Raw genomic sequence first — 27496 nt, forward strand, 5'->3', positions numbered from 1 at the left:
AGAAAAAAATCACAAAAATTCCCCCTAAGGGCCCGGAGCGATAATTGTCTGAATTGTCCCGATTTGGCCAATTATCGTGCTGTGTAATAGAATGATCAGCTGAAGAAACGATCTTCTGATCGTTTTTTTTAGGCACTTACCCAACATCATCAGCCGCCAACCGTGCGTCGATACATGTAATAGCCATGCACGGCTGATGATTAACAAACTACATCACCTGTCCACATTCCTGGTCTCCTCCTACGTTTTGTTTCCTCCCCGATCTTGCACGCTGCAGCTTCAGAGCAGCCTGTCTGAGCTGACAGGCCGCTCTGAAATTGCAGCGTGTGAGGGTAGAGCTTTATCCAAGTTCAGCAGCCCCCGCTAATCAAATGCCGAAAGTTCGGGTTAGGATGGACTCGAACCCCGAACCCGCTTCGCTCATCTCTAATCGCTAACAATGTCCGTGCAGCCCTTGCTAAATGATTATCGGGCCGTGTAATGGGCACAGTAAACAAGCGCTAATCTAGCAGTCTTTTCGGTCCACTCTCTTTGCAATATTGGCCATTGATGGTTTCCACCTCTTTTTGCTACATTTTGAGTCCTGTGAATCGTAAGACGTTCAGGTCACTATTATAGATGCTGTTTACATGTTCAATTAGCTTTGAGGATCCAATTCCTGGTTTTTCCGCTTATAAACAACTGCAAGGGCATACAATCACGTACACAGTATATTTACTTACACGTCACAGATTGTTTAATACAGTGTTCATACCCTCCCAACTTTATGTACTTAGGATGTAACTTGTAGCGGACTGTCCACCCTTGTGGCTGCCGCCTGGGGCCATTCTACGTAACCAGTTATGGGAGGAAAGGTGATTCTCCGAATGTCTGACTCCTGCGGTAAGCTATGACTGTTTTTTCCTGTGTGATATCGGAGAGATCAGGATCTGCCGCTACCAAATACCAATGGCCGCATGATTGCGGTGCGAACGTTGTTATCCATAGTACTATGTCTAAAGGAACTAAACCTGTCCGATTTTTCTCTTCTTTGTTACTTTCTTTAGATTCTACTAGTTCTTGTGCTGCACCTATAAATTTTTCTGGGTATCCTCTATCTAGGAGTCTTACTTTTGGTTCTTTTGCTTGTTTTTTTTATATGTATAAGAAAAGAGAAGTGCTTCCCTAGGCTCAGCTGTCGGCTTGTCAGTCTCCGTGCCGCTCTTCCCCAGGTGCTGGGAAATTTTGGAAATTTTCTCCTAGTTTCCCAGGACTGGATCCAAATTCACTCATCTCTAGTTATGTCATCGTTTTCTATTTACACCTTCGTCTCCAGGAATTCTACCGATCTTCCCCCATGGTTCCATATTCATTTCATTGCCTGAGATGGTCTATGAAACCTGCAACCTGTCCTGACAGCTTCTGAATGATGGGAATAATAGTTGTGCAACAGCTGGAGAGCCGCCGGTTGGGGAACACTACTTTATGGGATGGGAGTACCCTTTACATTTTCTCAAGGACTCCGCCCACATACAGCAGCAGGCAGCTTGTCACAGGCAGCGTACACACTCCAGGGAGGACGGCATTGATTCAGGTAAGAGCCATCAGCTCGGAGATTGGTACCGCTATCGGTTTTCGCTCACGGAAGATTGTAAATATTGTAATAAACACTAAAAGTCACCATACACCTTATACTAACATCATCCGAACCCACTGCCTCTGGCTGAATTTTTGCCTCCTGACCATTTTGTTCTTGGAGGGATAAGCCAGTACTAGAGCAGCCTGGCCGTAGCTTACTGCTCTCCATAGAGAGTGGGAACGTCTGGCCGTGGAGAACGTTAATGTGTATGGGAAAGGGGGGAGGGATAACCACTGGCAGGATGAACATTCCGATGATTACAAGACTACAATTCCCATCATGCTAAAGCTTTGGCTGCCCAGGCATGATGGAAATCGTAGTTTTGTAACAGCTGGAGGGCTGGAGTTTGACATTGTGCACAAGTAGCCTAAATGGGTGGTCTAGGATTAACACACAGCGCCACCCCTGTCCTCAGGTTGGGTCTGGTATTACAAGTAGCCTAAATGGGTGGTCTAGGATTAACACACAGCGCCACCCCTGTCCTCAGGTTGGGTCTGGTATTACAAGTAGCCTAAATGGGTGGTCTAGGATTAACACACAGCGCCACCCCTGTCCTCAGGTTGGGTCTGGTATTACAACTCAGCTCTATTCACTTTAACAGAAATAAGCTGCAGTAACGCTCCCATACTGAGGACTTGGCACTGTCTCAGGAAGAAAGCAGCAATGTTTTTACTAATCCTGCAAAAAAACTTTAAGAAGTAAATCAGGGCAAGAACAGGGTTGCTACCATTCACTGACAGCAATCACATATCCTGAAAACAACAAGAAAATTTAACACAGTCTGTTGAGAAGTTTTTATTGTACACCTGTGACACTTCAGAGACAGGAGACTAAACCAGCCCTGTTGCAGCTTACAGATGAGCGTGAGCATCCGGTCACTATCACCAGCGTCTCCTGCCATCCGCTCTGTCAAACCTGCCCCAATACGTTCCCAGCAATATGCGATCCAGCACACGATCGAAAGCAAAATGAAGTCACCGGTAAGTAGTGGACAGTGACAGACGACTTGAGCCGGGTCATCTCCGCTGCAGTCGGGAGGGGCTCGTGTAATGGTGGGCCCCGTCTTCCCGTCACTTGTTGGACGCCTGCATCTGCTTACAGAAAGCCTCAAACTGCTGCTGCTCCAGCTCCGTCATCACCTTGTTCAGGGCGTAAATCTGAAAAAAGGCGAAAAAAACTATAAATGGAAAGGATGATGAGAAAGTAGTCACCCAGCATCGCGACAATCTGTACTTTATGTGGGCTAATGACAGGTAATTGTGGTGGTCTCAGGAGCGGGGACCCCAATATCCTGCAGTCTCACTGTGGAGTTCCCTATTGTGGAGGAAGAGGACAATATGAGCCGAGGTCTAGCAGCCATTTCCTCAGCCGCATCCTGCAGAGCACACACCGGTGGCCCCGTGCCAGGAGCTCAGAGCTGCAACCACAGAAGAAGAACCCCACCCAAGAAAGTGCACCCACAAATACACCAGTGTAGTGTCAGCGATACAATGGCTGCTGGGAGTGGTGGTGAGATTACAGGAGGAGCAGAAGACAAGCAGAAGAACAGGACGGAGGAGCACAGAGCTATGAGAAGAGCCGCCAGTGGGAGAATTCTGTGCCCCGGGGCAGAGAGCTGAGAAGATTCCCCACACCCAGAGCAGGGCGTTCCTGTGGGTACAGTCAGCAGATCAGTATGTGCAGGGAGGGGGGCAGCAACAATGCAGGGGGCAAGGAAAATCCCTGCAGAGTGCACACCACAGCCCCACCATTACTCCTGCAGTACCCCCACCTCTGCCCCTCCAAACCTCCTGCAGTACCCCCACCTCTGCCCCTCCAAACCTCCTGCAGTACCCCCACTTCTGCCCCTCCAAACCTCCTGCAGTACCCCCACCTCTGTCCCTCCAAACCTCCTGCACTACCCCCACCTCTGTCCCTCCATACCTCCTGCAGTACCCCCACCTCTGCTCCTCCAAACCTCCTGCAGTACCCCCCACCTCTGCCCCTCCAAACTTCCTGCAGTACCCCCACTTCTCCCCCTCCATACCTCCTGCAGTACCCCTATCTCTGCTCCTCCATACCTCCTGCAGTACCCCACCTCTGCTCCTCCATGCCTCCTGCTGTACCCCCACCTCTGCCCCTCCATACCTCCCGCAGTACCCCCACCTCTTCTCCTCTGTGCCTCCTCCAGTACCCCCACCTCTGCTCCTCCATACCTCCTGCACTACCCCCACCTCTGCCCCTCCATACCTCCTGCACTACCCCCACCTCTGCCCCTCCAAACCTCCTGCACTACCCCCACCTCTGCCCCTCCAAACCTCCTGCAGTACCCCCACTTCTGCTCCTCCAAACCTCCTGCACTACCCCCCCCCCCACTCTGCTCCGCCATACCTCCTGCAGTACCCCCACCTCTGCCCCTCCAAACCTCCTGCACTACCCCCACCTCTGCCCCTCCAAACCTCCTGCAGTACCCCCACTTCTGCCCCTCCAAACCTCCTGCAGTACCCCCACCTCTGCCCCTCCAAACCTCCTGCAGTACCCCCACCTCTGTCCCTCCATACCTCCTGCAGTACCCCCACCTCTGCCCCTCCATACCTCCTGCAGTACCCCCACCTCTGTCCCTCCATACCTCCTGCAGTACCCCCACCTCTGCTCCTCCATACCTCCTGCAGTACCCCCACTTCTGCTCCTCCAAACCTCCTGCAGTACCCCCACCTCTTCTCCTCCATACCTCCTGCAGTACCCCCACCTCTGTCCCTCCATACCTCCTGCAGTACCCCCACCTCTGTCCCTCCATACCTCCTGCAGTACCCCCACTTCTGCTCCTCCAAACCTCCTGCAGTACCCCCACCTCTGCTCCTCCAAACCTCCTGCAGTACCCCACCTCTGCTCCTCCAAACCTCCTGCAGTACCACCACCCCTGCCCCTCCATATCTCCTGCAGTACCCCCACCTCTGCCACTCCATACCTCCTGCAGTAGCCCCACCTCTGCTCCTCCTGCACTACCCCCACGTTTGCCCTTCCATGCCTCCCGCTGTACCCCCACCTCTGCCCTTCTTTGCCTCCCGCAGTACCCCACCTCTGCTCCTCCATGCCTCCTGCTGTACTCCCACCTCTGCACCTCCTGCAGTACCACCACCGCTTCCCCTCCATATCTCCTGCAGTACCCCCACCTCTTCTCCTCTGTGCCTCCAGCAGTACCCCACCTCTTCTCCTCTGTGCCTCCCGCAGTACCCCCACCGCTGCCCCTCCATACCTCCCGCTGTACCCCCACCGCTGCTCCTCTGTGCCTCCCGCTGTACCCCCACCGCTGCCCCTCCATACCTCCCGCTGTACCCCCACCGCTGCCCCTCCATACCTCCCGCTGTACCCCCACCACTGCCCCTCCATACCTCCCGCTGTACCCCCACCGCTGCCCCTCCATACCTCCCGCTGTACCCCCACCGCTGCCCCTCCATACCTCCCGCTGTACCCCCACCGCTGCCCCTCCATACCTCCCGCTGTACCCCGACCGCTGCCCCTCCATACCTCCCGCTGTACCCCCACCGCTGCCCCTCCATACCTCCCGCTGTACCCCCACCGCTGCCCCTCCATACCTCCCGCTGTACCCCCACCGCTGCCCCTCCATACCTCCCGCTGTACCCCGACCACTGCCCCTCCATACCTCCCGCTGTACCCCCACCGCTGCCCCTCCATACCTCCCGCTGTACCCCCACCGCTGCCCCTCCATACCTCCCGCTGTACCCCCACCGCTGCCCCTCCATACATCCCGCTGTACCCCCACCCCTTTGTGACTCCTATAGATCTCCTACCACAGCACCTCTGTAATTCCCATAGATCCTCCTGCAGATCTATCACTCCAGCCCCTCCATGCTTCCTGCAGGCCCCCCACCCCACATTCTCCATGCTTTAGCACCCATACACAAGAACAGGACAGGAGCGTGCAGGTTTTCTGCCAATACCTCATACTGCTCTGCTGTATTGGGCCAAACCAAACCACTGGATATTTATGTCCATCTCAGCATTTATTCCTATCTGTCTGTCCGACCTGTGCGCCCCACAAATCAGGCAGATCTAGAAATGCTCTAACCCTGGTGTCCACACATCACTATTCGTCCCTGGTCACCACCACTCCATTTTTACCACTTCCCCAGACCTGACTGGTCACCTGCTTCTAATATATCTCATCCCTTGACAGGCGCCATTGTCTTGAAAATCCTGATTATTCACTCCACCTGTTGGTGGTTTTAGGGTGTGTTCACATGTTCAGGTTGTATTTAATACTTGCAATTATAAAAAGCCAGGAACGGATTAGAGAAGAGGAGAACTTTCCATTAGGCTCCGTTCACACTGCGCCTAAAGAGTAAAGAAGACGTGTAAATTAATGTAGCCACTGACTGCGGTTCCAAATTTATTACACACAATTGCATCTATTTTTTTTCCATAACATGACGGAAGTCAAAAACGCAGTGTGAACCTAGCCTTATATTGAGTATGCTAATGTATAATAACATACGTTGCACAGCTATACGCTTTTCTCCACTTTTGCAGGATCCTAAAGCTCACAAAAACACAACGTGAAGGAGGCCTCATACGTGTTCTCTATGATCCGTTCCTGGCTTTCTATTCGATCATTACAATAAAGAACCTGAACATGTGAACACTGCCTTAATGTTATCAGTGGACACCGCATAACGTGTGATGCCCAGTAATGTACAGGGGGATCTTAGGTGCCTGCAGTCTGCTACCCCCCTATTCTCTGTAGATTAGCCCTGTCTCATCTTCCTCAGTGCCCACACAGAGCCCTCCTGCCCTGCCCGGAGAGGAGGAGCTGTGGATGGTGACAGATAGAGGTGATGGCTCAGAGCTGCTGGCAATGCATCCAGATCTGCAGGGTCTCCCTCCCTCTCGTCTTCTCTCGGGGTTGGGCGGCTCACAATGCAGTTTGGAAGGAATGTTTTGGGATAAGATCGGCCATTGGCTGCTCAGGCTCTGGGTGGAGCCGCTTCTGACTCAACATTTCTGTTTTCCTCTTCAGTGTGAAGAACAGGACGGGGCTCGCTCTGCACGAGATCCCACAGCCTGCTCCTCCTGTGCAGCTTCTCTCCGTCTGATCCCCCCTGCACTTCAGGCAAAATGTTCATGGTCAGTAATTTCCTGAAGGAAGCCACCGGAGGAGGAGGAGGCTCTGGCCAGCGAGGTGGCGGTGGTGGTGGTGGCGGAGGACTGGGCGATGTCTTGAAAGGAGCCATTGGCAGCGTTGCAGGACCTGGTGGCCAGGGTGGAGGAGTTGGCAACATATTGCAAGGGGCTCTGAGCGGCCTGTCTGGATCCGGCCAGGGTGGCGGTGGAGGAGGAGGTGCAGGCAAGTTCCTACAAGGAGCTCTAAGTGGTCTGGCTGGGGCTGGCCAAGGTGGCGGTGGAGGAGGAGGAGGTGCAGGCAACATTCTACAAGGGGCTCTGAGCAGCTTAAGCGGAGGAGGAGGAGGAGGGCAGGCCGGCGGAGCTGGGAAACTTTTCGCTGGGCCAGCAGGTGCCGGGGGAGGAGGAGGTGGTGCTGGAATGAACATTCTTGGTGGTATCCTGGGTATCATTGGAAATGCCATAGCAAATTATAAACCAGAGCCCCCTCCAGCACCCTGTGCCAACACCTATCAGCAGGAGGCCTACGAGAACGATGAGCAGCGGCAGTTCCGACGCCTCTTCAAGCAGCTGGCGGGAGAAGACATGGAGGTCTCTCCGGTGGAGCTCCAGAATGTCCTGAACAAGGTTGTGGCCAAGCATAAGGATCTAAAGACTGAAGGTTTCAGTATCGACACGTGCCGCAGTATGGTCGCCGTCATGGATAGTGACGGGACGGGAAAGCTGGGCTTCGAAGAGTTCAAATACCTGTGGAATAACATCAAGAAGTGGCAATGCATCTACAAGCAGTATGATACCGAGGGCACAGGCTACATCCCTGCTGCCTCCATGCCCGCCGCCGTACAAGCTGCCGGCTTCCAGCTCAACGAGCAACTGCACCAGCTGCTGATCCGGCGTTACGCCGACAACAATGGCAACGTGAACTTTGACAGTTTCATCAGCAGCCTGGTCCGGATGGACTGTATGTTCCGCGCCTTTAAGGCCCTGGACCGAGAGGGGAACGGCGAGGTCCAGTGCAGACTCCCGGATTGGCTGAAGCTGACCATCTACTCCTAGGCCGCAGTGTAACCCTGACCCCCCGGCTGCCTGGCATTACCCTGTCATGGGTGAGGCGACATCCTGACCCCTTCTCATATAGATATCAATACTGGCAATAAATGTGCAATGTAAAGATAAGCCCGGACATTGGTGATTATAATGTTATTACGTTTGGAGATGGTGGGGGGTTCTGCATGCTGTAGTGCACTGCTGCGATTGATCTATAGATTGATGCAATAGTTAATGCGTGAGTCAGTCAGTAACCCCATCCTGCCCAAGGCATAAAATGTGACGAATATTGAAAGTATGTGGTAGTGCCAGGAAAGGAGGGGGGTGGGGGGGCCATACCGCCATATAAGTGAATGACACCCCTGGGGGTCTGCTCCATGTAAGCACCTAATCTTTTGGGGCGCCGCCCGTCACATCTGTCTCACACGCATCGATGAGTGTCAAACACTGCACAGATGGTTATGATTGTATGACATCAGGGAGGGGTGAGGTACCCGGCGCCTCAGTCCTGACGATTTTCTGCAGTTCATGTGAAGTGATGAGCTGGGATGAGAGCTGCAGGACACCGCCCTAAGGATGGCCCTGAGGCTGCAGGGCATGAGGGGGTATAGGGCTCTATTGTGTCAGTGGTCATGTTCATGGCTACCTGTGAGGGCGCTGCACTGTACAACCTCCCAGGTCGGGTCACGTCCACCACCCCCAATCCCTGTGTCAGCAGTGAAGACCCCAGACGTGAATAATAAATGGCTTCCAGCAAGTGATGGTCGAAGCAGTGACCGACTGGGGGGGGGGGTGAGGAGATGGTGTCTGGTATCAGTCCGGTCCAGTAGATGAGGCCCAGTCCTTGTATAATACACAGTTCTATCCTGGATTAGACTTCATTTCTTACCCAAATCTGATGTGTTGCAGATCTGTTCATTATACAGTAATTACAGAGCAGGCGTTGGTGAGATACAGGGGCGTATACAGGGGTGGATGAAGGTTACCAGTATACACGCAGTCTGCACTATACAAATAAATCTGCATACATAATCTGTGCCAGCATTATAAAGTGAATAATCTCACCATATAGTGCACAGAGTTAGTGCTGCCACACACTGCACACAGACAGGTCACCATACAGTGCACAGAGATAATACTGCCATACACTGCACACAGACAGGTCACCATACAGTGCACAGAGATAATACTGCCATACACTGCACACAGACAGGTCACCATATAGTGCACAGAGATAATACTGCCATACACTGCACACAGACAGGTCACCATACAGTGCACAGAGATAATACTGCCATACACTGCACACAGACACGTCACCATACAGTGCACAGATATAATACTGCCATACACTGCACACAGACAGGTCACCATACAGTGCACAGAGATAATACTGCCATACACTGCACACAGACAGGTCACCATACAGTGCACAGATATAATACTGCCATACACTGCACACAGACAGGTCACCATACAGTGCACAGAGATAATACTGCCATACACTGCACACAGAAAGGTCACCATACAGTGCACAGAGATAATACTGCCATACACTGCACACAGACACGTCACCATACAGTGCACAGATATAATACTGCCATACACTGCACACAGACAGGTCACCATACACTGCACAGAGATAATATTGCCATACACTGCACACAGACAGGTCACCATAAACTGCACAGAGATAATACTGCCATACACTGCACACAGACACGTCACCATACAGTGCACAGTGATAATACTGCCATACACTGCACACAGACAGGTCACCATACAGTACACAGTGATAATACTGCCATACACTGCACACAGACAGGTCACCATACAGTGCACAGATATAATACTGCCATACACTGCACACAGACACATCACCATACACTGCACAGTGATAGTGCTGCCACACAATGCACAGAGGTCACCATGCAGTGCACAGAGGTCACCATGCAGTGCACAGAGACAAGTCACCATACAGTGCACAGAGATAATACTGCCATACACTGCACACAGACAGGTCACCATACAGTGCACACAGACAGGTCACCATACAGTGCACAGAGATAATACTGCCATACACTGCACACAGCCAGGTCACCATACAGTGCACAGAGATAATACTGCCATATGGTGCACACAGACTCGTCACCATACAATAATGCACACAGACAGGTCACCATGCAGTGCACAGAGATAATACTGCCATATGGTGCACACAGACAGGTCACCATACAATGCACCGACATAGTGCTGCCACACAGTGCACACAGACAGGTCACCATACAGTGCACAGAGATAATACTGCCATATGGTGCACACAGACTCGTCACCATACAATAATGCACACAGACAGGTCACCATGCAGTGCACAGAGATAATACTGCCATATGGTGCACACAGACAGGTCACCATACAATAATGCACACAGACAGGTCACCATACAGTGCACAGTGATAATACTGCCATACACTGCACACAGACAGGTCACCATACAGTGCACAGTGATAATACTGCCATACACTGCACACAGACAGGTCACCATACAGTGCCCAGAGATAATACTGCCATACACTGCACACAGACAGGTCACCATACAGTGCACAGTGATAATACTGCCATGCAGTGCACAGAGATAATACTGCCATACACTGCACACAGACAGGTCACCATACACTGCACAGAGATAATACTGCCATGCAGTGCACAGAGATAATACTGCCATACACTGCACACAGACAGGTCACCATACACTGCACAGAGATAATACTGCCATGCAGTGCACAGAGATAATACTGCCATACACTGCACAGACAGGTCACCATACACTGCACAGAGATAATACTGCCATACACTGCACACAGACAGGTCACCATACAGTGCACAGAGATAATACTGCCATGCAGTGCACAGAGATAATACTGCCATACACTGCACAGACAGGTCACCATACAGTGCACGCAGAAACACCACCATACACTGCACAGAGATAATACTGCCATGCAGTGCACAGAGATAATGAATTTTATCACTGACTTCCTAGCAGAAAATCTGCAGCATATACATAGTAGTACGTGTAAACATACCCAAACAGTGCAGAGACAACCCCGTCATAGACCGCACAGAGACAAGCTCAGCAACCAGTCACAGCTCAGGTAACATGATAGAGGAGCTGTGATTGGTTGCTGTGGGCGATTTACACCAGTCTATATTTTACACCCTTCAATAAATCTGGGCTAAACTCCCCATAGGGTGCACAGAAAGAGTGCTGCCATAGAGTGCTGCCATATAGCGCTGCCATAGAGCGCTGCCATAGAGTGCTGCCATAGAGTGCTGCCATAGAGCGCTGCCATAGAGCGCTGCCATAGAGTGCTGCCATAGAGTGCTGCCATAGAGCGCACAGAGATACTCTATACCATCCTATAGAGGCTAGAGGCTCAGAAGGGTATAATAAACTATACAGGACTTCCTGTACTATAATAGTATAATAAAAGACTCTGAACCAATGAAAATGAAGGAACAGAAGAGACAGCGATCTCTAGTGGTTTCATTCCGTCCCTCTTCAAACCACCCTAGCTGTAAAGGCCAGTTCACACAGTGTAAAACTGACGGAACTCTCCCCCGCCGAATCCCGCCAGACTCCGTGTCCCACAGGCTGTCTATGGGAGGGCTTGTACGCCTCCGCTCTCCGCGCCTCTTTGCTGGTAAGAATTGACATGTCATTTCTACAAGCCGAGAGGTGCAGAGAGCGGAGGCGCGCGAGCCCTCCCATAGACAGCCTGTGGGACACTGAGTCTGGCGGGATTCGGTGGGGGAGAGTTCCGTCAGTCTTACACCGTGTGAACTGGCCCTTACATGTACAGGCTTCTTAGGCTGCTTTCATGCGTCTGCTATTTTGCGGACCTTACGGACGGGGAAGGCAAGTACGGTCATTACAGTGCTGCAGTGATTCAGTTTCCCCGCTGCCGCCACATCGATACATCCTGCCGGGTGGGGAACGAATCCATCCACCATCTGTAAGGTCAGCAAAATAGCGGAGGCGTGAAAGCTGCCTTACAATCCATGTGTATCAGCTGCTCATGTTCCTTTTTAAGGGGTTGGTCACCAGCATTTTTTTTCTTTCAAATCAACTGGTGCCAGAGATTTGTAATTTACTTCTATTAAAAATCTCCAGTCTTCCAGGACTTATCAGCTGTTGTATGTCCTGCAGGAAGTGGTGTATTCTTTCCAGTCTGACACAGTGCTCTCTGCTGCTACCTCTGTCCATGTCAGGAACTGTCCAGAGCAGCAGCAAATCCCCATAGAAAACCTCTCCTGCTCTGGACAGTTCCTGACATGGACAGAGGTGGCAGCAGAGAGCACTGTGTCAGACTGGAGAGAATAGACCACTTCCTGCAGGACATACAGCAGCTGAGAAGTACTGGAAGACTGGAGATTTTCCATTCCATCCAGCCCTCTAGCTGCTGCAAAACTACAATTCCCACAATTGAGATGACACAAAGCACCAGATGCCCTGCTCAGTAATAACACTAGGGGGAGCTCCCTGAACTCAAACCAATCACATCCATCAATGCTGAGCTGTCAGAGTCACATGACAGGGCAATGATAAGACTGGCAGGGGATGAGCAGCCATAATGGATGAAACTCGGAGGTCACGGTTACCATAGAGACCATAACTGCCATACATGGGGCTGAAGAGAAAGCACTTCCGGGTTATGTGGAGTCACATGGAGGACCACATGATCACGAGGTCACGTGATAGCGGGGAAGGATGTGATTGGCTGAAAAAGATGAATTGAGGCGTAAAATAACTAACCCGGAGTATTACCGGATAGGGGCGGGGTTTGTCCGGTGGTGCTCCGGGAGGGGGCGGAGTTGTACCGGTATAGGGGTAAGGTTGGTCGGTAGCGTTCCGGGATAGGGGCGGGGATTACAAGGTAGTGGTCGGGGGAAGGGGCGGGGATGAGTCCGGTACCTCCGCTCTCTGCCGTTGTTTCAGCTCATTCTGTGCGGTCTTCTGCCGCGCTCTCTCCTGGCGGCTGGCGGGATCTCTCGGTTTGGATTTGTCCCTCCGGCCCGCGGGCTCCATAACGGCGACTACCAGAGCTGATCGACTGCCCGAGAGCCAGTGCGCCTGCGCGGAGAGGGGAGGCGGGGACAGCGGGAGAGAGGCACCGAGTACCTCATATCTCCCGACACTGTGCACCTTATACACCCCGGCACCGAGTACCTCATATCTCCCGACACTGAGCACCTCATACACCCCGACACTGAGTACCTCATACCACCCTACAGTACTGACCCATCACACATAGAGACGAAGAGTACCTCATATCTCCCTACACTGTGTACCTCATACACCTGACACTGAGTACCTCATACCTCCCTACAGTACTGACCCATCACAAAGAGACACTGAGTACCTCATACACCTGACACTTAGTACCTCATATACCCTGACACTGAGTACCTCATACCTCCCTACAGTACTGACCCATTACACAGAGACACGAGTACCTCCCTACAGTACTGACCCATTACAGAGACACCGAGTACCTCATATCTCCCTACACTGAGTACCTCATACCTCCCTACAGTACTGACCAATCACACAGAGACACTGAGTACCTCATATCTCCTTACACTGAGTACCTCATACACCCCGACTCTGAGTACCTCATACCTCCCTACAGTACTGACCCATTACACAGAGACACGAGTACCTCCCTACAGTAGTGACCCACCACAGAGACACCGAGTACCTCATATCTCCCGACACTGAGTACCTCATACACCTGACACTGAGTACCTCATACCTCCCTACAGTACTGACCCATCACACAGAGACACAGAGTACCTCATACCTCCCTTCAGTAATCCTGTCATACTGACCCATCACACAGAGACACGAGTACCTCAAACCCCCTGACACCGAGTACCTCATACCTCCCTACAGTACTGACCCATCACACAGAGACACCGAGTACCTCATACCACCCTACAGTACTGATCCATCACACATCAGTCACCACAGAGAGGTATAAGTACCTCATATCTCCCTTACAATATAGAACAGTAATCCCACAGCACCCCCTGCAGCCAGAAAGTGGCATTGCACCCTCATACCATTTTATTGAAGCAGTTTCATCAGTCCCCAAATATAGAGAGAGGCACCACGTACACCAGCGGTGTCAAACTCAAATACACATTGGGCCAAAATTAAAAAATTGGACAAAGTCGGGGGCCAACCTTGATAATTATTGAAGTGCGAATGCTGTGGTGCTGGCACTGTCAGAGCAGCGTGTGTTGTTCCTGTCAGTGGTGTGCGTCTCCCAGCACTATGCACTATGATAAATGACATGATAAATTGCTATGATATGATTAAACCCAAACCCATGCAATAGCCAATCCCCCCAGTATTGCCCTATGTAGTAGCCAACACAACCCAAACTGCCCCACATATTAGCCAGCCCTCCCAATAGTGCCCAAATAGTAGTCAGACCCTCAAGTGACCCATATAGTAGCCAGCCCTCCCAATAGTGCCCAAATAGTAGTCAGACCCTCAAGTGACCCATATAGTAGCCAGCCCTCCCAATAGTGCCCAAATAGTAGTCAACCCCCCCTAATAGTCTCTTTTATAGTAGCCAGCCCTACCTTGTAGTCTCATTTAGTAGCCAGTCCTCCCCATAGTCTCTTATATAGTAGCCAGTCCTCCCCCATATTCTCATATAGTAGCCAGTCCTCCCCAATAGTCTCTCGTATAGTGGCCAGCCCCCCCCCTAGTCTCATATAGTAGCCAGCCCTCCCCCATAGTCTCTTGTATAGTAGCCAGCAATCCCCATAGTCTCTTATATAGTAGCCAGCCCTCCGCCATAGTCTCTTATATAGTAGCCAGCCCTCCCCAATAGCCTCTTATATAGTAGCCAGTCCTCCCCCATTTTCTCATATAGTAGCCAGCCCTCCCCCATAGTCTCTCATATAGTAGCCAGCCCTCCCCAATAGCCTCTTATATAGTAGCCAGCCCTCCCCCATAGTCTCTTGTATAGTAGCCAGCAATCCCCATAGTCTCTTATATAGTAGCCAGCCCTCCGCCATAGTCTCTTATATAGTAGCCAGCCCTCCCAATAGCCTCTTATATAGTAGCCAGCCCTCCCCCATAGTCTCTTATATAGTAGCCAGCCCTTCCCCATAGTCTCTTATATAGTAGCCAGCCCTCCCCCATACTCTCTTGTATAGTAGCCAGCAATCCCCATAGTCTCTTATATAGTAGCCAGCCCTCCGCCATAGCCTCTTATATAGTAGCCAGCCCTCCCCAATAGCCTCTTATATAGTAGCCAGCCCTCCCCAATAGCCTCTTATATAGTAGCCAGCCCTCCCCCATAGTCTCTTATATAGTAGCCAGCCCTTCCCCATAGTCTCTTATATAGTAGCCAGAGTAGCCAGTCCTCCCCCATAGTCTCTTATATAGTAGCCAGCCCTTCCCCATAGTCTCTTATATAGTAGCCAGAGTAGCCAGTCCTCCCCCATAGTCTCTTATATAGTAGCCATGGCGGGCCAGATGTAATTCAAACTCTGAATTGCCTTGTGGGCCAAAAATAATGGCACCACGGGCCAGAGTTTGACATGAATGACATACACCATAGCTGCCTGTACCTCATACTCCTGAGTAATTATTATACCATAGTACTCCAGTATCACTCGCCACAGTGCGGCAACCATATTCCTCCCCATTATAGTTATGGTCACACCAAGGTCAGAAAGGCATTGTGTACCTCATGTCACGCTTACTCTGCAACTAGAGATGAACTTTATCTCCCAGCAATTTGTATTGCGTCACCTGTAATCTACATTTTATAAGGAATCCGGATCATATAGGAAACATAGCCCCCAAACTCGACTGAGCTGTGGCCCTGGCTCATCTATAGAAAACGTTGCCCCAATACCTCACCAAGCTGTGGCCCTGGCTCATCTATAGGAAACATGGCCCCAACCTCAAGAATGATAAATCTGCTTCAGGATAGAAATTCAACCTGTTGTGCAGCAGGAGTTGATTGTTGTCCCCACTTAGCTGTGTGTACATTACAGGGCCCACTGTAAAGAGAATATACCGAGAAAATAGATAATAAGGCTCCAACATTAGACTCAACAAGTGTGTCAGTGGGATAGACGGTGCAACCCAACATTGAGGGCAACAGAAGATGATGGTTGTTCCCAGTCAGTAATTTATAAATTGCAGAGTACAAGGGGTGTTCATTATGATTTCTCCTGACCCACTTCTGTTTACTGCAGGATGTAGAAACTGCACATGAGTAATAATACAAGTCTCTATAGTTTGTGTCTTGTTACACCTCTTTCTTTTACAGGTGTGGAAGTGGTGTGATAATGGACCCAATGGAATACAGAGCAGTCATCAAGTTCCGTTACTAGAAAGGCCCCAGACCAAAGGAGATGCTCCATGAGATGAAAGAGGTTTATGGTGACAATTCCCCCATTATATGATGTAATGTAAGGTATCCACTCACTGGGTTCTCTAGCTGCTCACACCTTTCCAGAAGCAGGAACGAGTCGACTGCTCCCAGGCTGTATTGGCAAGGTGCCAGGGACTTTTTAAACAGTGATCACACAGGATTTATGCTGGATCCATTACTATGATCCAGAGACTAAAGTCCAGTCGATCCAATGGAAGCATCATGACTCACTGCATTCAAGGGAGACATGTACCCAATCTCAGCAGGCAAGGTCATGCTCACAGTCTTTTGGGACCAGCAGAGTATTCTTGGTGGATTATCTAGAAAAGGGTATCACGATTACTGGGGCATCCTATGCTTCAAAAGATACCCACAAAAATGTGGTGTAGCTCGACTATTCCCTTAGTGGGCCGTGGTTAACCAAGCTGCGACTTCCCCCAAGTCGCCAAATGGCCAATAGGTGAAGAAATAACAAAAATGTGCTTGGTGCTCAAAGCAGTGCGTGTAGGGATTGAAGGTCCCAGCCAGTCTTTTCCATCGCTGGAGACCTGCAATCAAGTATAAAAGATGTCAAAGTTCGGTGGCACTAAAGGTCTCAGCCGACCTACAGTGGTCCACATCTCCGATATACACCTTTGGTCCAGGCTAATAGATAACCAAGTTCCCCGTATTGCTCGTGGTTTAAGGTTGCATTCACACGTTCAGTGTTTATCCTGGTCTGTGAATGTAGCTCCGTGATCCGCGCAAAACCCTCCGTGTTTACATCTGTTTTGCATCCGTGTCCGTGGTTTTCACGAATATGTTGAAAGCATCTTAAATTACCCTGATGACATCACAGATCTCATTGATTTCTATGGGGGAATCGGTTCCGTTGTTCCGAGTTATGACCTATCCTATTAGTATCCTATTTTAAAACATAACACATTGGAGATCTGTGAAAACATGTGATTAGCCTAATACAAATCAACGACTATAAATTTGTGTGCACGGATCCGGACGACTTCACGGAATGTGTGAATGCAGCCTAAGTGGAATGGAACAGACGCATATGGTGCCAACAAGCACCTCTAACCCCGTCCAGATATAGATGGTTCCAATTGGTACAATCTGTCAGAATGCACTCTGCTGCTAGGCACTACGGGTCCCAGGCATTGATATGAATTACACACTGTATCAGAAAACTCCCATTAAGAGATACATCTAAGAATAGCCGGGGTCCTGGTATTCACACTGCCTGTTCTCAGCTGAGGCCAGGAGTTCTTGATGAAGCAGCTATCCAGCACCAAGAGCTGCACCATTACGTACCAGAACGAGGCCACGGGGATCACGTGTTGCCAGTTCCACCATGAAGATGCACTGTCATCAGGAAAGCATCCCTGTGACAGCGACCAAGGCCTGGGACCCTTAGCGCCTAGAAGCAGGAGTGCATTCTGACAAATGGTGTCGATTGGAACCATCTCCATCTGGACGGGTGAGAGGTGACTGTCGGCACCATGAGCGTCTTTTCCATGTCACTTGCTACCCCTCACAAGTAATACAGAGAAGTGTGCGCAGTACACAGACCTCTAGTGCCAAACGTGGTTACCCATTAGGCTGGACCAAAGGTCTATATTGTAGATCTGGACCAGTGTAGGTCGGCTGAGACCTTTAGTGCCACAGAATTTTGACATCTTTTATACTTGATTGCAGGTCTCCATCAGTGGAAAAGGCTGGCTAGGACTTGTAGTCCCATAGAGCTGTGTGATTATTATTTTTTTTAATACCAGAAGGGCCCTACAGTAATTTATTTATGTAACTGCGTTTTTCACCTAATTTTTAGCCTGCTTAATTTTATTAAATAAGTACAATTTTCACCTGATACCTGTGCTATTTATACTTCTAAAGTCTACCTTCAATTCCTACACTCACTGCATACTATGCAGGATCAACATTTGCTGAAGCCTAGGGACAACCATACCTGCACCCGGCTGCCAGAATCCACCAATGAGCACAGACCGGGGGTGGGAGGGAGGTTGGCAAGGAACCTGAGGTAATTGATATGGACCTTAGAAAATGAGTGTCTTATGCTATGGCATATTAGATATACGGTATATGATTTAGAAGTTGTACATGGATGCAGTTCATGAGGGTGTCATAAAGGGCAAAATTCCCATTGTTTCCACTGATTCTCACATCAGGTAAAAGGAAATAATGGTCTCGCATTTATTATATGTAGTTTAGTGTACCTACCTTCAGAATCTAGACCTAGTAACATGGTCGTGAAAGTGGAGTGTGTACTCTTTGTGATCTCATCCCAAGTGACTTCTGGCGTGCTGGCATCTCCACTCCCTACACATGGCTCTCCCCCTACCCACACCTAGTGCCCAGATCCAAAGGGTGGGGAAGGCAGTTAGGCCAGCCTGTTACCCAATGCTTCAGTTCTGTGTGTGTGCGTCTTATACATCGAATGTCCTCTTATAGGGTGGGTGCTGAAAAACTTCGGAACCGGATTGGAGAATCTGCGGTCGCCGCAAACGGTGGCGAGGGCTCAATAGACAGCCGCATCCCCGCCGCATGCAGCGATCGTATGAAGAGCAGAGCAAGCTGCACGTGTCCGGGGTATGGAAAAAAGTGATACGGTAGAGTGGTGATGTACCCACAAAAACACACCTCTTTCACCTGTCTGGCCCGTCCTTGCATCCTACCGGTATTACTTTACCTTCTTCTCTGCCTCTTAGATCTTGCCGCTGTCTGATGTTTTTTATTAATTTTTATTTGGTGTGCGTTGGAAGAGTCTTATATGGCAAGTATATCCAGAACTCTATATTTTAACTGGAAAAGTTAAGGGTCGAATTATACGCCGGAAAATATGGTGTGTATATATATATATATATATATATATAAAACCATACTGTGATGTACTAGGAATAGATACTACACTTGATCTTGATCCAAAAGCCTGACAAGTGATAAGAGGAGCAGTGGATGAGCAGAGGTGAGTCATGTAAGCGCCTCCCGCATGTCTTCATTGTCCCTACGAGTTACTCGGGTTAAAGATCAACCAACAGCAATGTAATCTGATGTCACTGCAAGGTACGAAGGGCCTCACACCAGAGCTACAGGCGGACAGGTAAAAATGAAGCGTCACATAAACAGACTCACACTGTCACATCTATTGTGTGATTATATACAGGACAGGTTTAGAGGATATAGTGTATAGTGTGATTATATACAGAACAGGTGTTGTCAATATACTATATAGTGTGATTATATACAGGACAGGTTTAGAGGATATAGTGTATAGTGATTATATACAGGACAGGTGTAGTCAATATACTATATAGTGGGATTATATACAGGACAGGTTTAGAGGATACAGTGTATAGTGTGATTATATACAGGACAGGTGTAGAGGATACAGTGTATAGTGTGATTATATACAGAACAGGTGTAGAGGGTATAGTGTATAGTGTGATTATATACAGAACAGGTGTAGAGGGTATAGTGTATAGTGTGATTATATACAGAACATGTGTAGAGGGTATAGTGTATAGTGTGATTATATACAGAACAGGTGTAGAGGGTATAGTGTGATTACCGTATATACAGGATGGGTGGAGAGCAGTGTTTCTCAACCTTTTCAAGCCAAGTACCCCAAGATCATACTGCAGCCAAAGGCTCTGTATAAGTCTCTGTCAGCAGTTGATTCCCAGAATCCCCCCATATAAATGTGACTGATCTGTAAGTCCCAGTAATAATGCTCAAGTAATGTTAAAGGGGTAGTGCGGCGGTAAGCAATTATTCACTAAATAACACACATTACAAAGTTATACAACTTTGTAATGTATGTTATGTTAGTGAATGGCTCCCTTCCCCGTGTTTCCCCCCACCCACGCTAGACCCGAAAGTGTAGTGCTCTATACTCACCTGATTCGTGTCGACCCCCGTCCGCCATCTTGTGACAATGATGTCATCTTCGGGAGGCCGGCTGAACCGCTCCGACCGCCCCTCGTGTTGGCCCCCCTCTGCTGCGTCATCAGCCGCGATTGGCTGAGCACAGGGACTCACGAGGGACGGTCGGAGCCGTTCGTTCGGCCGGCCGCCCGAAGATGACATCATTGTCACAAGATGGCGGACGGGGGTCGACACAAATCAGGTGAGTATAGAGCACTACTTTTCCGGGTCTAGCGTGGGTGGGGGGGAAACACGGGGAAGGGGGCCATTCACATACATAACATACATTACTAAGTTGTATAACTTTGTAATGTGTGTTATTCAGTGAATAATTGCTTACTGCCGCACTACCCCTTTAAATAATAATGTCCCCTTTCTCAGTAACAATGCCCCTTGTAGTCAGTAATAATGTCCCGTGTAACCAGATATAGTACCCTCTATAGTCTTAAACAATACCCCCTGTAGTCATTAATAATGCCCCTTCTATAATAATAATGCCCCTTGTAACCAGATATGCCCCCTGTACCTAGAGGCGATGCCTTTTGTGGCCAGATATGCCCCCTTTAAACAGAAATGCCCTATGCAGCCAAGTATGCCCCTGTAGTCAGATACAGTGGCTCCTGTAGCAACGTATGTCTTATGTAGTAACTTATGCCCCCTGCAGCCAGATATGATACTTATAGTCAGGTATGCCTACCTGCATACAAATGTGCCCCATGTAGCCTGGTACACCTACTGCAGCAAGCTATGCCCCTTGTAGCCAGATATGCCCCTTATAGCACGGTGAACGGCGTAAACGGAGGAAGAAAGAAAAACGCACCAGGATTGCCTTTATTAAACTATATATATAAAAAAAAAATAAAAAGCAATCCAAATTTTTCTGTTAAAAACTAAAGATCATGGCGCAAAAAATGACTCCCCAGCCAGCCCTGTAGGTGGAAAAATAAAAGCGCTAAGGCTCTTAGAAGGCGGGGAAAAACATTGCATTAATCTGACCCGGACTTTTGTGATGTCCCAGATGTGCTCAATGGGATTCGGGTCTGGGGAACGTCCGGCCAGTCCATAGCTTCACTGCCTCAATCCTGCAGGAACTGCTGACAGTCTCCAGCCACATGAGGTCTAGCATTGTCCTGCATTAGGAGGAACCCCAACCGCACCAGCATATGGTCTCATCTCGGTACCTAATGGCAGTCAGGCTACCTCTGGCAGCACATGGAGGGCTGTGTGACCCCCAAAGAAATGCCCCCCCCCCAAACACACACACACCATTACTGACCCACTGCCAGACCGCTCATGCTGAAGGATGTTGCAGGCAGCTGATCGCTCTCTATGGTGTCTCCAGACTCTGTCACGTCTGTCACATGTGCTCAGTGTGAACCTGCTCTCATCTGTGTGGAGCACAAGGGGCGCCAGTGGTGAGTCTGCCAATCCTGGTGTTCCCTGGTAAATGCCACGTGTCCTGCACAGTGTTGGGCTGGGAGCACAACCCCCATCTGTGGACGTCGGGCCCTCATACCATCCTCATGGAGTCCGTTTCTTATCGTTTGTGCAGACACAGGCACATTTGTGGCTGCTGGAGGTAATTTTGCAGGGCTCTGGCAGTGCTCCTCCTGTTCCTCCTTGCACAAAGGCGGAGGTCGCGGTCCTGCTGCTGGGATGTTGCCTCCTACGGCCTCCTCCACGACTCCCGGTGTACTGGCCTGTCTGCTGGTAGTACCTCCAGCCTCTGGACACTACGCTGACAGACACAAAAAACCTTCTTGCCACAGCTCGCATTGATGTGCCATCCTGGATGAGCTGCACTACCTGAGCCACTTGTGTGGGCTGCAGAGTCCGTCTCATGCTACCATGAGTGTGAAAACACCACCAACATTTAAAAGTGACCAAAACATCAGACAGAAAGCCTAGGTACTGAGAAATGGTCTGTGGTCCCCACCTGCAAACCCCTCCTTTATGGAGTGTGTCAAGATAGATAGATATAGACAGAAAAGAGAGGGGACTTAGACGGGCTTACTTAAGAACCTGCAGGGGCATAGATAGGAATAGAGGGAGCCAGAGGATGAGGAGCAGGGAGGACGTGCACAGGCCTTGCAGTGGTGTAACAGATAATGCCGCCAGTGGACTGATTTATGACGAGCACACAGCACAAGTTCATCAGAAAGTTTAGAAGGCCGTGTGCCAGGCAGCTGCAGCTTTATCTCACAGAGCCGATTACTTAATCGCATTGCTCTGTCGGCTCCATATGAGAGGAGACCGCACTACAACTGCCCAACTTGATTTTTCAAAGTAACATCTCTCCTTTTTTATCCCCCGATGTCTCCTGCGTACCCCCTGTGGTACGCATACTGCAGGTTGAGAAACCCTGGTGTAGAGTATACAGTCTGTAGTGATTATATACAGGATGGGTGTAGAGAATACAGTGTATAGTGAGATTATATACAGGATTGGTGTTGTGGATACAGTGTATAGTGATTATACACAGCACAGGTGTAGTGGATGCAGTAATAGTATGTATATATACAGGACAGGTGTAGAGGATACAGTAATAGTGTGTATATATACAGGACAGGTGGTGAGGATACAGTAATACTGGGTTGACACTATGTATATTTCAGTCAGTATTGTGGTCCTCATAGCAACCAAAACCAGGAGTGGATGAAAAACACAGAAAGGCTCTGTTCACACAATGATGAAATTGAGTGGATGGCCGCCATATAACAGTAAATAACGGCCATTATTTCAATACAACAGCCGTTGTTTTAAAATAACAGCAAATATTTGCCGTTATATGGCGGCCATCCACTCAATTTCATCATTGTGTGAACAGATCCTTTCTGTGTTTTTAATCCACTCCTGGTTTTGGTTGCAATATGAGGACCACAATACTGACTGAAATATACATAGTGTGAACCCAGCCATAGTGTGTATATATACAGGACAGGTGTAGAGTAGAGATAAGCGAGAAGTGAAATATTCGACTTTCGAGAATTTGAATCGAGTAGTCACCGAGATTCGACTATTCGAACGAATATTCAATCCGTTTATAGTCTATGGGAAAAAAATTTGCGGCACTTGGAAATCCAAATTCGACCACTTGGAGGTCACCAAGTCCCCCATGAAACCTTCCTAAATGATGCCAACACCTCCGGAATGACACTGGGACATTAGGGGGAGCATGCCTGGGTGCACCCAACACCCCAAAATCACAGTATAATGCCACAATGCTTTGCGAACGTTTACGGCAATGTTCACACATTTCCTTCGTATTTCTTGCGCAGCGTTACATACATGATTCCAATGTGCGTCCGTAGAGCATCATGTTATTCACTCGTATCACGCGTCATGCTGTACGAACGTTACTGGAACAGTATGTATAACGTGCCTTTTTCTGGGCTACTGGAACAGTATATATCAGGTGCCCTTAGTGGGCTAAACCAGGGACACTATAAGTCACTTGTACACACAGGGTACTGAAATAAATACAGCTGCTGCTGTTATCATGAGAGGGCTTTCCAATGTTTCCCATGTATTCGCCGCACTACTCGATTGAATTCGAATACCGCAATATTCGATCGAATACCATCTTGATCGAATGGTATTCGCTCATCTCTAGTGTAGAGGATACAGTAGTAGCGTGTGTATATACAGGAAGGTGTAGAGGATACAGTGATAGTGTGTATATATACAGGACAGGTGTATCATGGATGAATACACATTTATCACTAGTAAGCGTGTAGATGTCTCGCACACGCCCCTGAGGCAGGACAGGTGTTGGGGTAGAAGCAGGTGACACAGGGTGAAGTTCTTGTAGTCAGGAGGAAGTTGTGAGACGGCCGCTTGGTTTTGCTTCTCTCTGTGCTGTGAGCTGTATACCTCCGGGAGAGCTGCCATTATCCTCTGGCCGGAGGGAAGGAGCCGAAGTGTCTTATATTCCGTCCTCTCGCCCGCTGTGTGATGAGGTGCAGGATGAAGGGATGGACAGTAAGTGTGGCCGAACCTCTATGTATAGCCGCCTATGGGGGTTATAGAGGATACAGTATATACTGTGATTATATACAGGACTGGCCTGGACAGTAAGAGTGGGGGAACCTCTATGTAAAGCCGTTTATAGGGGTGTTATGAGGTGTGGAGGATACAGTATATACTGTGATTATATACAGGACTGGTGTGGACAGTAAGTGTGGGGGAACCTCTGTATGTATAGCAGTCTATAGGGGTTATAGAGGCTACAGTATATACTGTGATTATATAGAGGACACTATGGACAGTAAGTGTGGGGGAACCTCTGTATGTATAACCGTCTATAGGGGTTATAGAGGATATAGTATATACTGTGATTATATAGAGGACTGGCCTGGACAGTAAGTGTGGGGGAACCTCTGTATGTAGAGCAGTCTATAGGGGTTATAGAGGATACAGTATATACTGTGATTATATAGAGGACACTATGGACAGTAAGTGTGGGGGAACCTCTGTATGTATAACCGTCTATAGGGGTTATAGAGGATATAGTATATATATACTGTGATTATATAGAGGACTGGCCTGGACAGTAAGTGTGGGGGAACCTCTATGTATAACCGTCTATAGGGGTTAAAGAGGATACAGTATATACTGTGATTATATAGAGGACTGGCCTGGACAGTAAGAGTGGGGGAACCTCTTTATGTAGAGCAGTCTATAGGGGTTATAGAGGATATAGTATATATATACTGTGATTATATAGAGGACTGGCCTGGACAGTAAGTGTGGGGGAACCTCTATGTATAACCGTCTATAGGGGTTAAAGAGGATACAGTATATACTGTGATTATATAGAGGACTGGCCTGGACAGTAAGAGTGGGGGAACCTCTTTATGTAGAGCAGTCTATAGGGGTTATAGAGGATACAGTATATACTGTGATTATATAGAGGACACTATGGACAGTAAGTGTGGGGGAACCTCTGTATGTATAGCAGTCTATCGGGGTTATAGAGGATATAGTATATACTGTGATTATATACAGGACTGGCCTGGACAGTAAGTGTGGGGGAACCTCTGTATGTATAGCAGTCTATAGGGGTTATAGAGGATACAGTATATACTGTGATTATATACAGGACTGGCCTGGACAGTAAGTGTGGGGGAACCTCTGTATGTAGAGCAGTCTATAGGGGTTATAGAGGATATAGTATATACTGTGATTATATAGAGGACACTATGGACAGTAAGTGTGGGGGAACCTCTGTATGTATAGCAGTCTATCGGGGTTATAGAGGATATAGTATATACTGTGATTATATACAGGACTGGCCTGGACAGTAAGTGTGGGGGAACCTCTGTATGTATAGCAGTCTATAGGGGTTATAGAGGATACAGTATATACTGTGATTATATAGAGGACTGGCCTGGACAGTAAATGTGGGGGAACCTCTGTATGTATAGCAGTCTATAGGGGTGTTATGAGGTGTGGAGGATACAGTATATACTGTGATTATATAGAGGACTGGCCTGGACAGTAAGTGTGGGGGAACCTCTGTATGTATACCAGTCTATAGGGGTGTGGAGGATACAGTATATACTGTGATTATGTACAGGACTGGTATGGACAGTGTTATGTGGAGGTATATACAGCTGTTGTCACATTATTGGGGTATTTCAGGGGAATGTTATAATGTGGCTAATATAGATGCATCAAACACCTTGGAGAAGGTCCGCTAACCCTCTCTGACCTCAGGAGCTTACAATTTATTGTAGAAATTTCCAGACATCTCTAATACCCACAGAATTATCCAGAGGGAGAGGAGTTAAATGCAGCAGTGTGAGAGCTGGCACCCCGCACTACAGCGTGACGTACAGCACTGTGTACATTTACACAACGAGGAAAGACAGTCACATAACACAGGGACGACCACAGGGTGCCCACACCCCAGGACTGGGGCAGACCTCTCGATAGCTGCCCCCCGCACTAGTGACCCCAGGACAGCGGGGGCTCCAGGTAACCACAGCTGTAGGAGCTCTGTCTATACGTTAAGCGTATAAGTGAATCGTATGTGACCTTTTACATAGGTTTATATGCTTCTTATATACAGGGTAAATGTAATGCTATAAGTGTTTATATCTGTCCATTAGTCTTATCATGTAAGATTGTGGAATTCAGTTCACCTCCTGTTACTGTAAGTTAAACATATGGCGGTGTAAGGCGCTGCTCATCTGTAGCTGTAAAGTCAATATGAGCCGGGCCCCTGGGGGCCTTGTTACTCCCCTGGTGCACTGTAACATATAAGTATCCGCACCCCAGGGATTCCAGGAATCATTGCACTTTCCCATACCCTTGTGTCATCACCTCTGAGGTTCAATGTTTGTAGGGGGAGGGGGGAACTGTAGTACCAGATGTGGCCATGGACAGAAGAGGCGCTGTATATGTAAAATAGCTTTTTATTCAGCCCAAAGCCCCCACTGTGCACACAGGGCCCCACCTTATACAGTCGGACTATAACTGTATACTCTCACATGTTACGCCTGTCAGGTGATTATCATGTCACTGCTGTTCTGTTATTGGGGGGGGGCAGATACTTTCCGCCTGTGTCAGGACTCGCAGTGTCACCTGCTCAAGTCTTGTACTTTGAGCTCTTTCATAAAGGAAAACTCTGTGCAGATAACAGTCTGATAAAAGATCCTGCCATCGCCATTCTGGCTGTGTGAACAAGAGACAATGCTCCTACGTGTCACCTATCACTAGACTAACTGCGGTGTGTAATGGGGGAGGCAAGATGAACAATATGACTGTGGAGCCTAAACTGTGACAATATATTAATATCAGAGGAGCCCTCCCCACCATCGACTTCCATATCACCCAGAGAAGCCATCACCATAACTATTGTCACTCTGCGGAGCCATCACCACCCCGAGGAGCCATCACAACCATCATAACCACTCTTAGTAGCCATCACAACCATCATCACCACTCTGAGGAGCCATCACAACCATCAACACTACCGCGAGGAGCCATCACAACCATCATCACCACCCTGAGGAGCCATCACAACCATCATCACTACCCCAAGGAGCCATCACAACCATTATAACCCCCCCGAGGAGCCATCACAACCATCATTATCACCCCGAGGAGCAATCACAACCATCATCACCACCCCGAGGAGCCATCACAACCATCATCACCACCCCGAGGAGCCATCACAACCATGATCACCAGCCCGAGTAGCCATCACAACCATCATCACTACCACGAGGAGCCATCACAATCATCATCACCATCCTGAGGAGCCATCACAACCATCATCACCATCCTGAGGAGCCATCACAAC

The 27496-nt window shown here is 49.0% G+C and overlaps 2 protein-coding genes, 1 long non-coding RNA gene and 1 pseudogene across 4 annotated transcripts in view; 3 read left to right on the plus strand and 1 right to left on the minus strand.

Moving 5' to 3' along the window:
- The first annotated feature begins 1555 nt into the window (after window positions 1–1555).
- Window positions 1556–7915, plus strand: LOC138768890 (calpain small subunit 1 pseudogene; annotated as a pseudogene).
- SVBP (small vasohibin binding protein) lies at window positions 2399–12934 on the minus strand. The gene is made up of 2 exons (XM_069946930.1): window positions 12762–12934; window positions 2399–2775 (listed from the first exon to the last, which is right to left on the minus strand). The coding sequence occupies exons 1-2, from the start codon at window positions 12873–12875 to the stop codon at window positions 2689–2691; spliced, it is 201 nt and encodes a 66-aa protein (XP_069803031.1). The 5' UTR covers window positions 12876–12934; the 3' UTR covers window positions 2399–2688.
- LOC138768900 (uncharacterized) lies at window positions 12610–19023 on the plus strand. 2 transcript variants are annotated; one of them, XR_011359179.1, is made up of 3 exons: window positions 12610–12677; window positions 16150–16262; window positions 18715–19023. It is a non-coding gene; the product is annotated as an uncharacterized lncRNA (long non-coding RNA). The 2 variants fall into 2 exon arrangements; XR_011359180.1 differs by lacking the exon at window positions 18715–19023 and adding an exon at window positions 18177–18375.
- Window positions 19024–23974: 4951 nt separating this feature from the next.
- The window catches only part of LOC138768897 (tyrosine-protein kinase STYK1-like), a 28448-nt gene continuing 24926 nt past the window's right edge, over window positions 23975–27496 (plus strand). Inside the window, exon 1 of the mRNA XM_069946931.1 lies at window positions 23975–24168. The gene's annotated coding sequence lies outside the window, so the exon portion shown is untranslated. The remainder of the gene's footprint in view (window positions 24169–27496) is intronic.

Source organism: Dendropsophus ebraccatus, chromosome 12 (genome assembly GCF_027789765.1).
Source record: "Dendropsophus ebraccatus isolate aDenEbr1 chromosome 12, aDenEbr1.pat, whole genome shotgun sequence".
NCBI classification, from domain to species: Eukaryota; Metazoa; Chordata; class Amphibia; order Anura; family Hylidae; genus Dendropsophus; species Dendropsophus ebraccatus.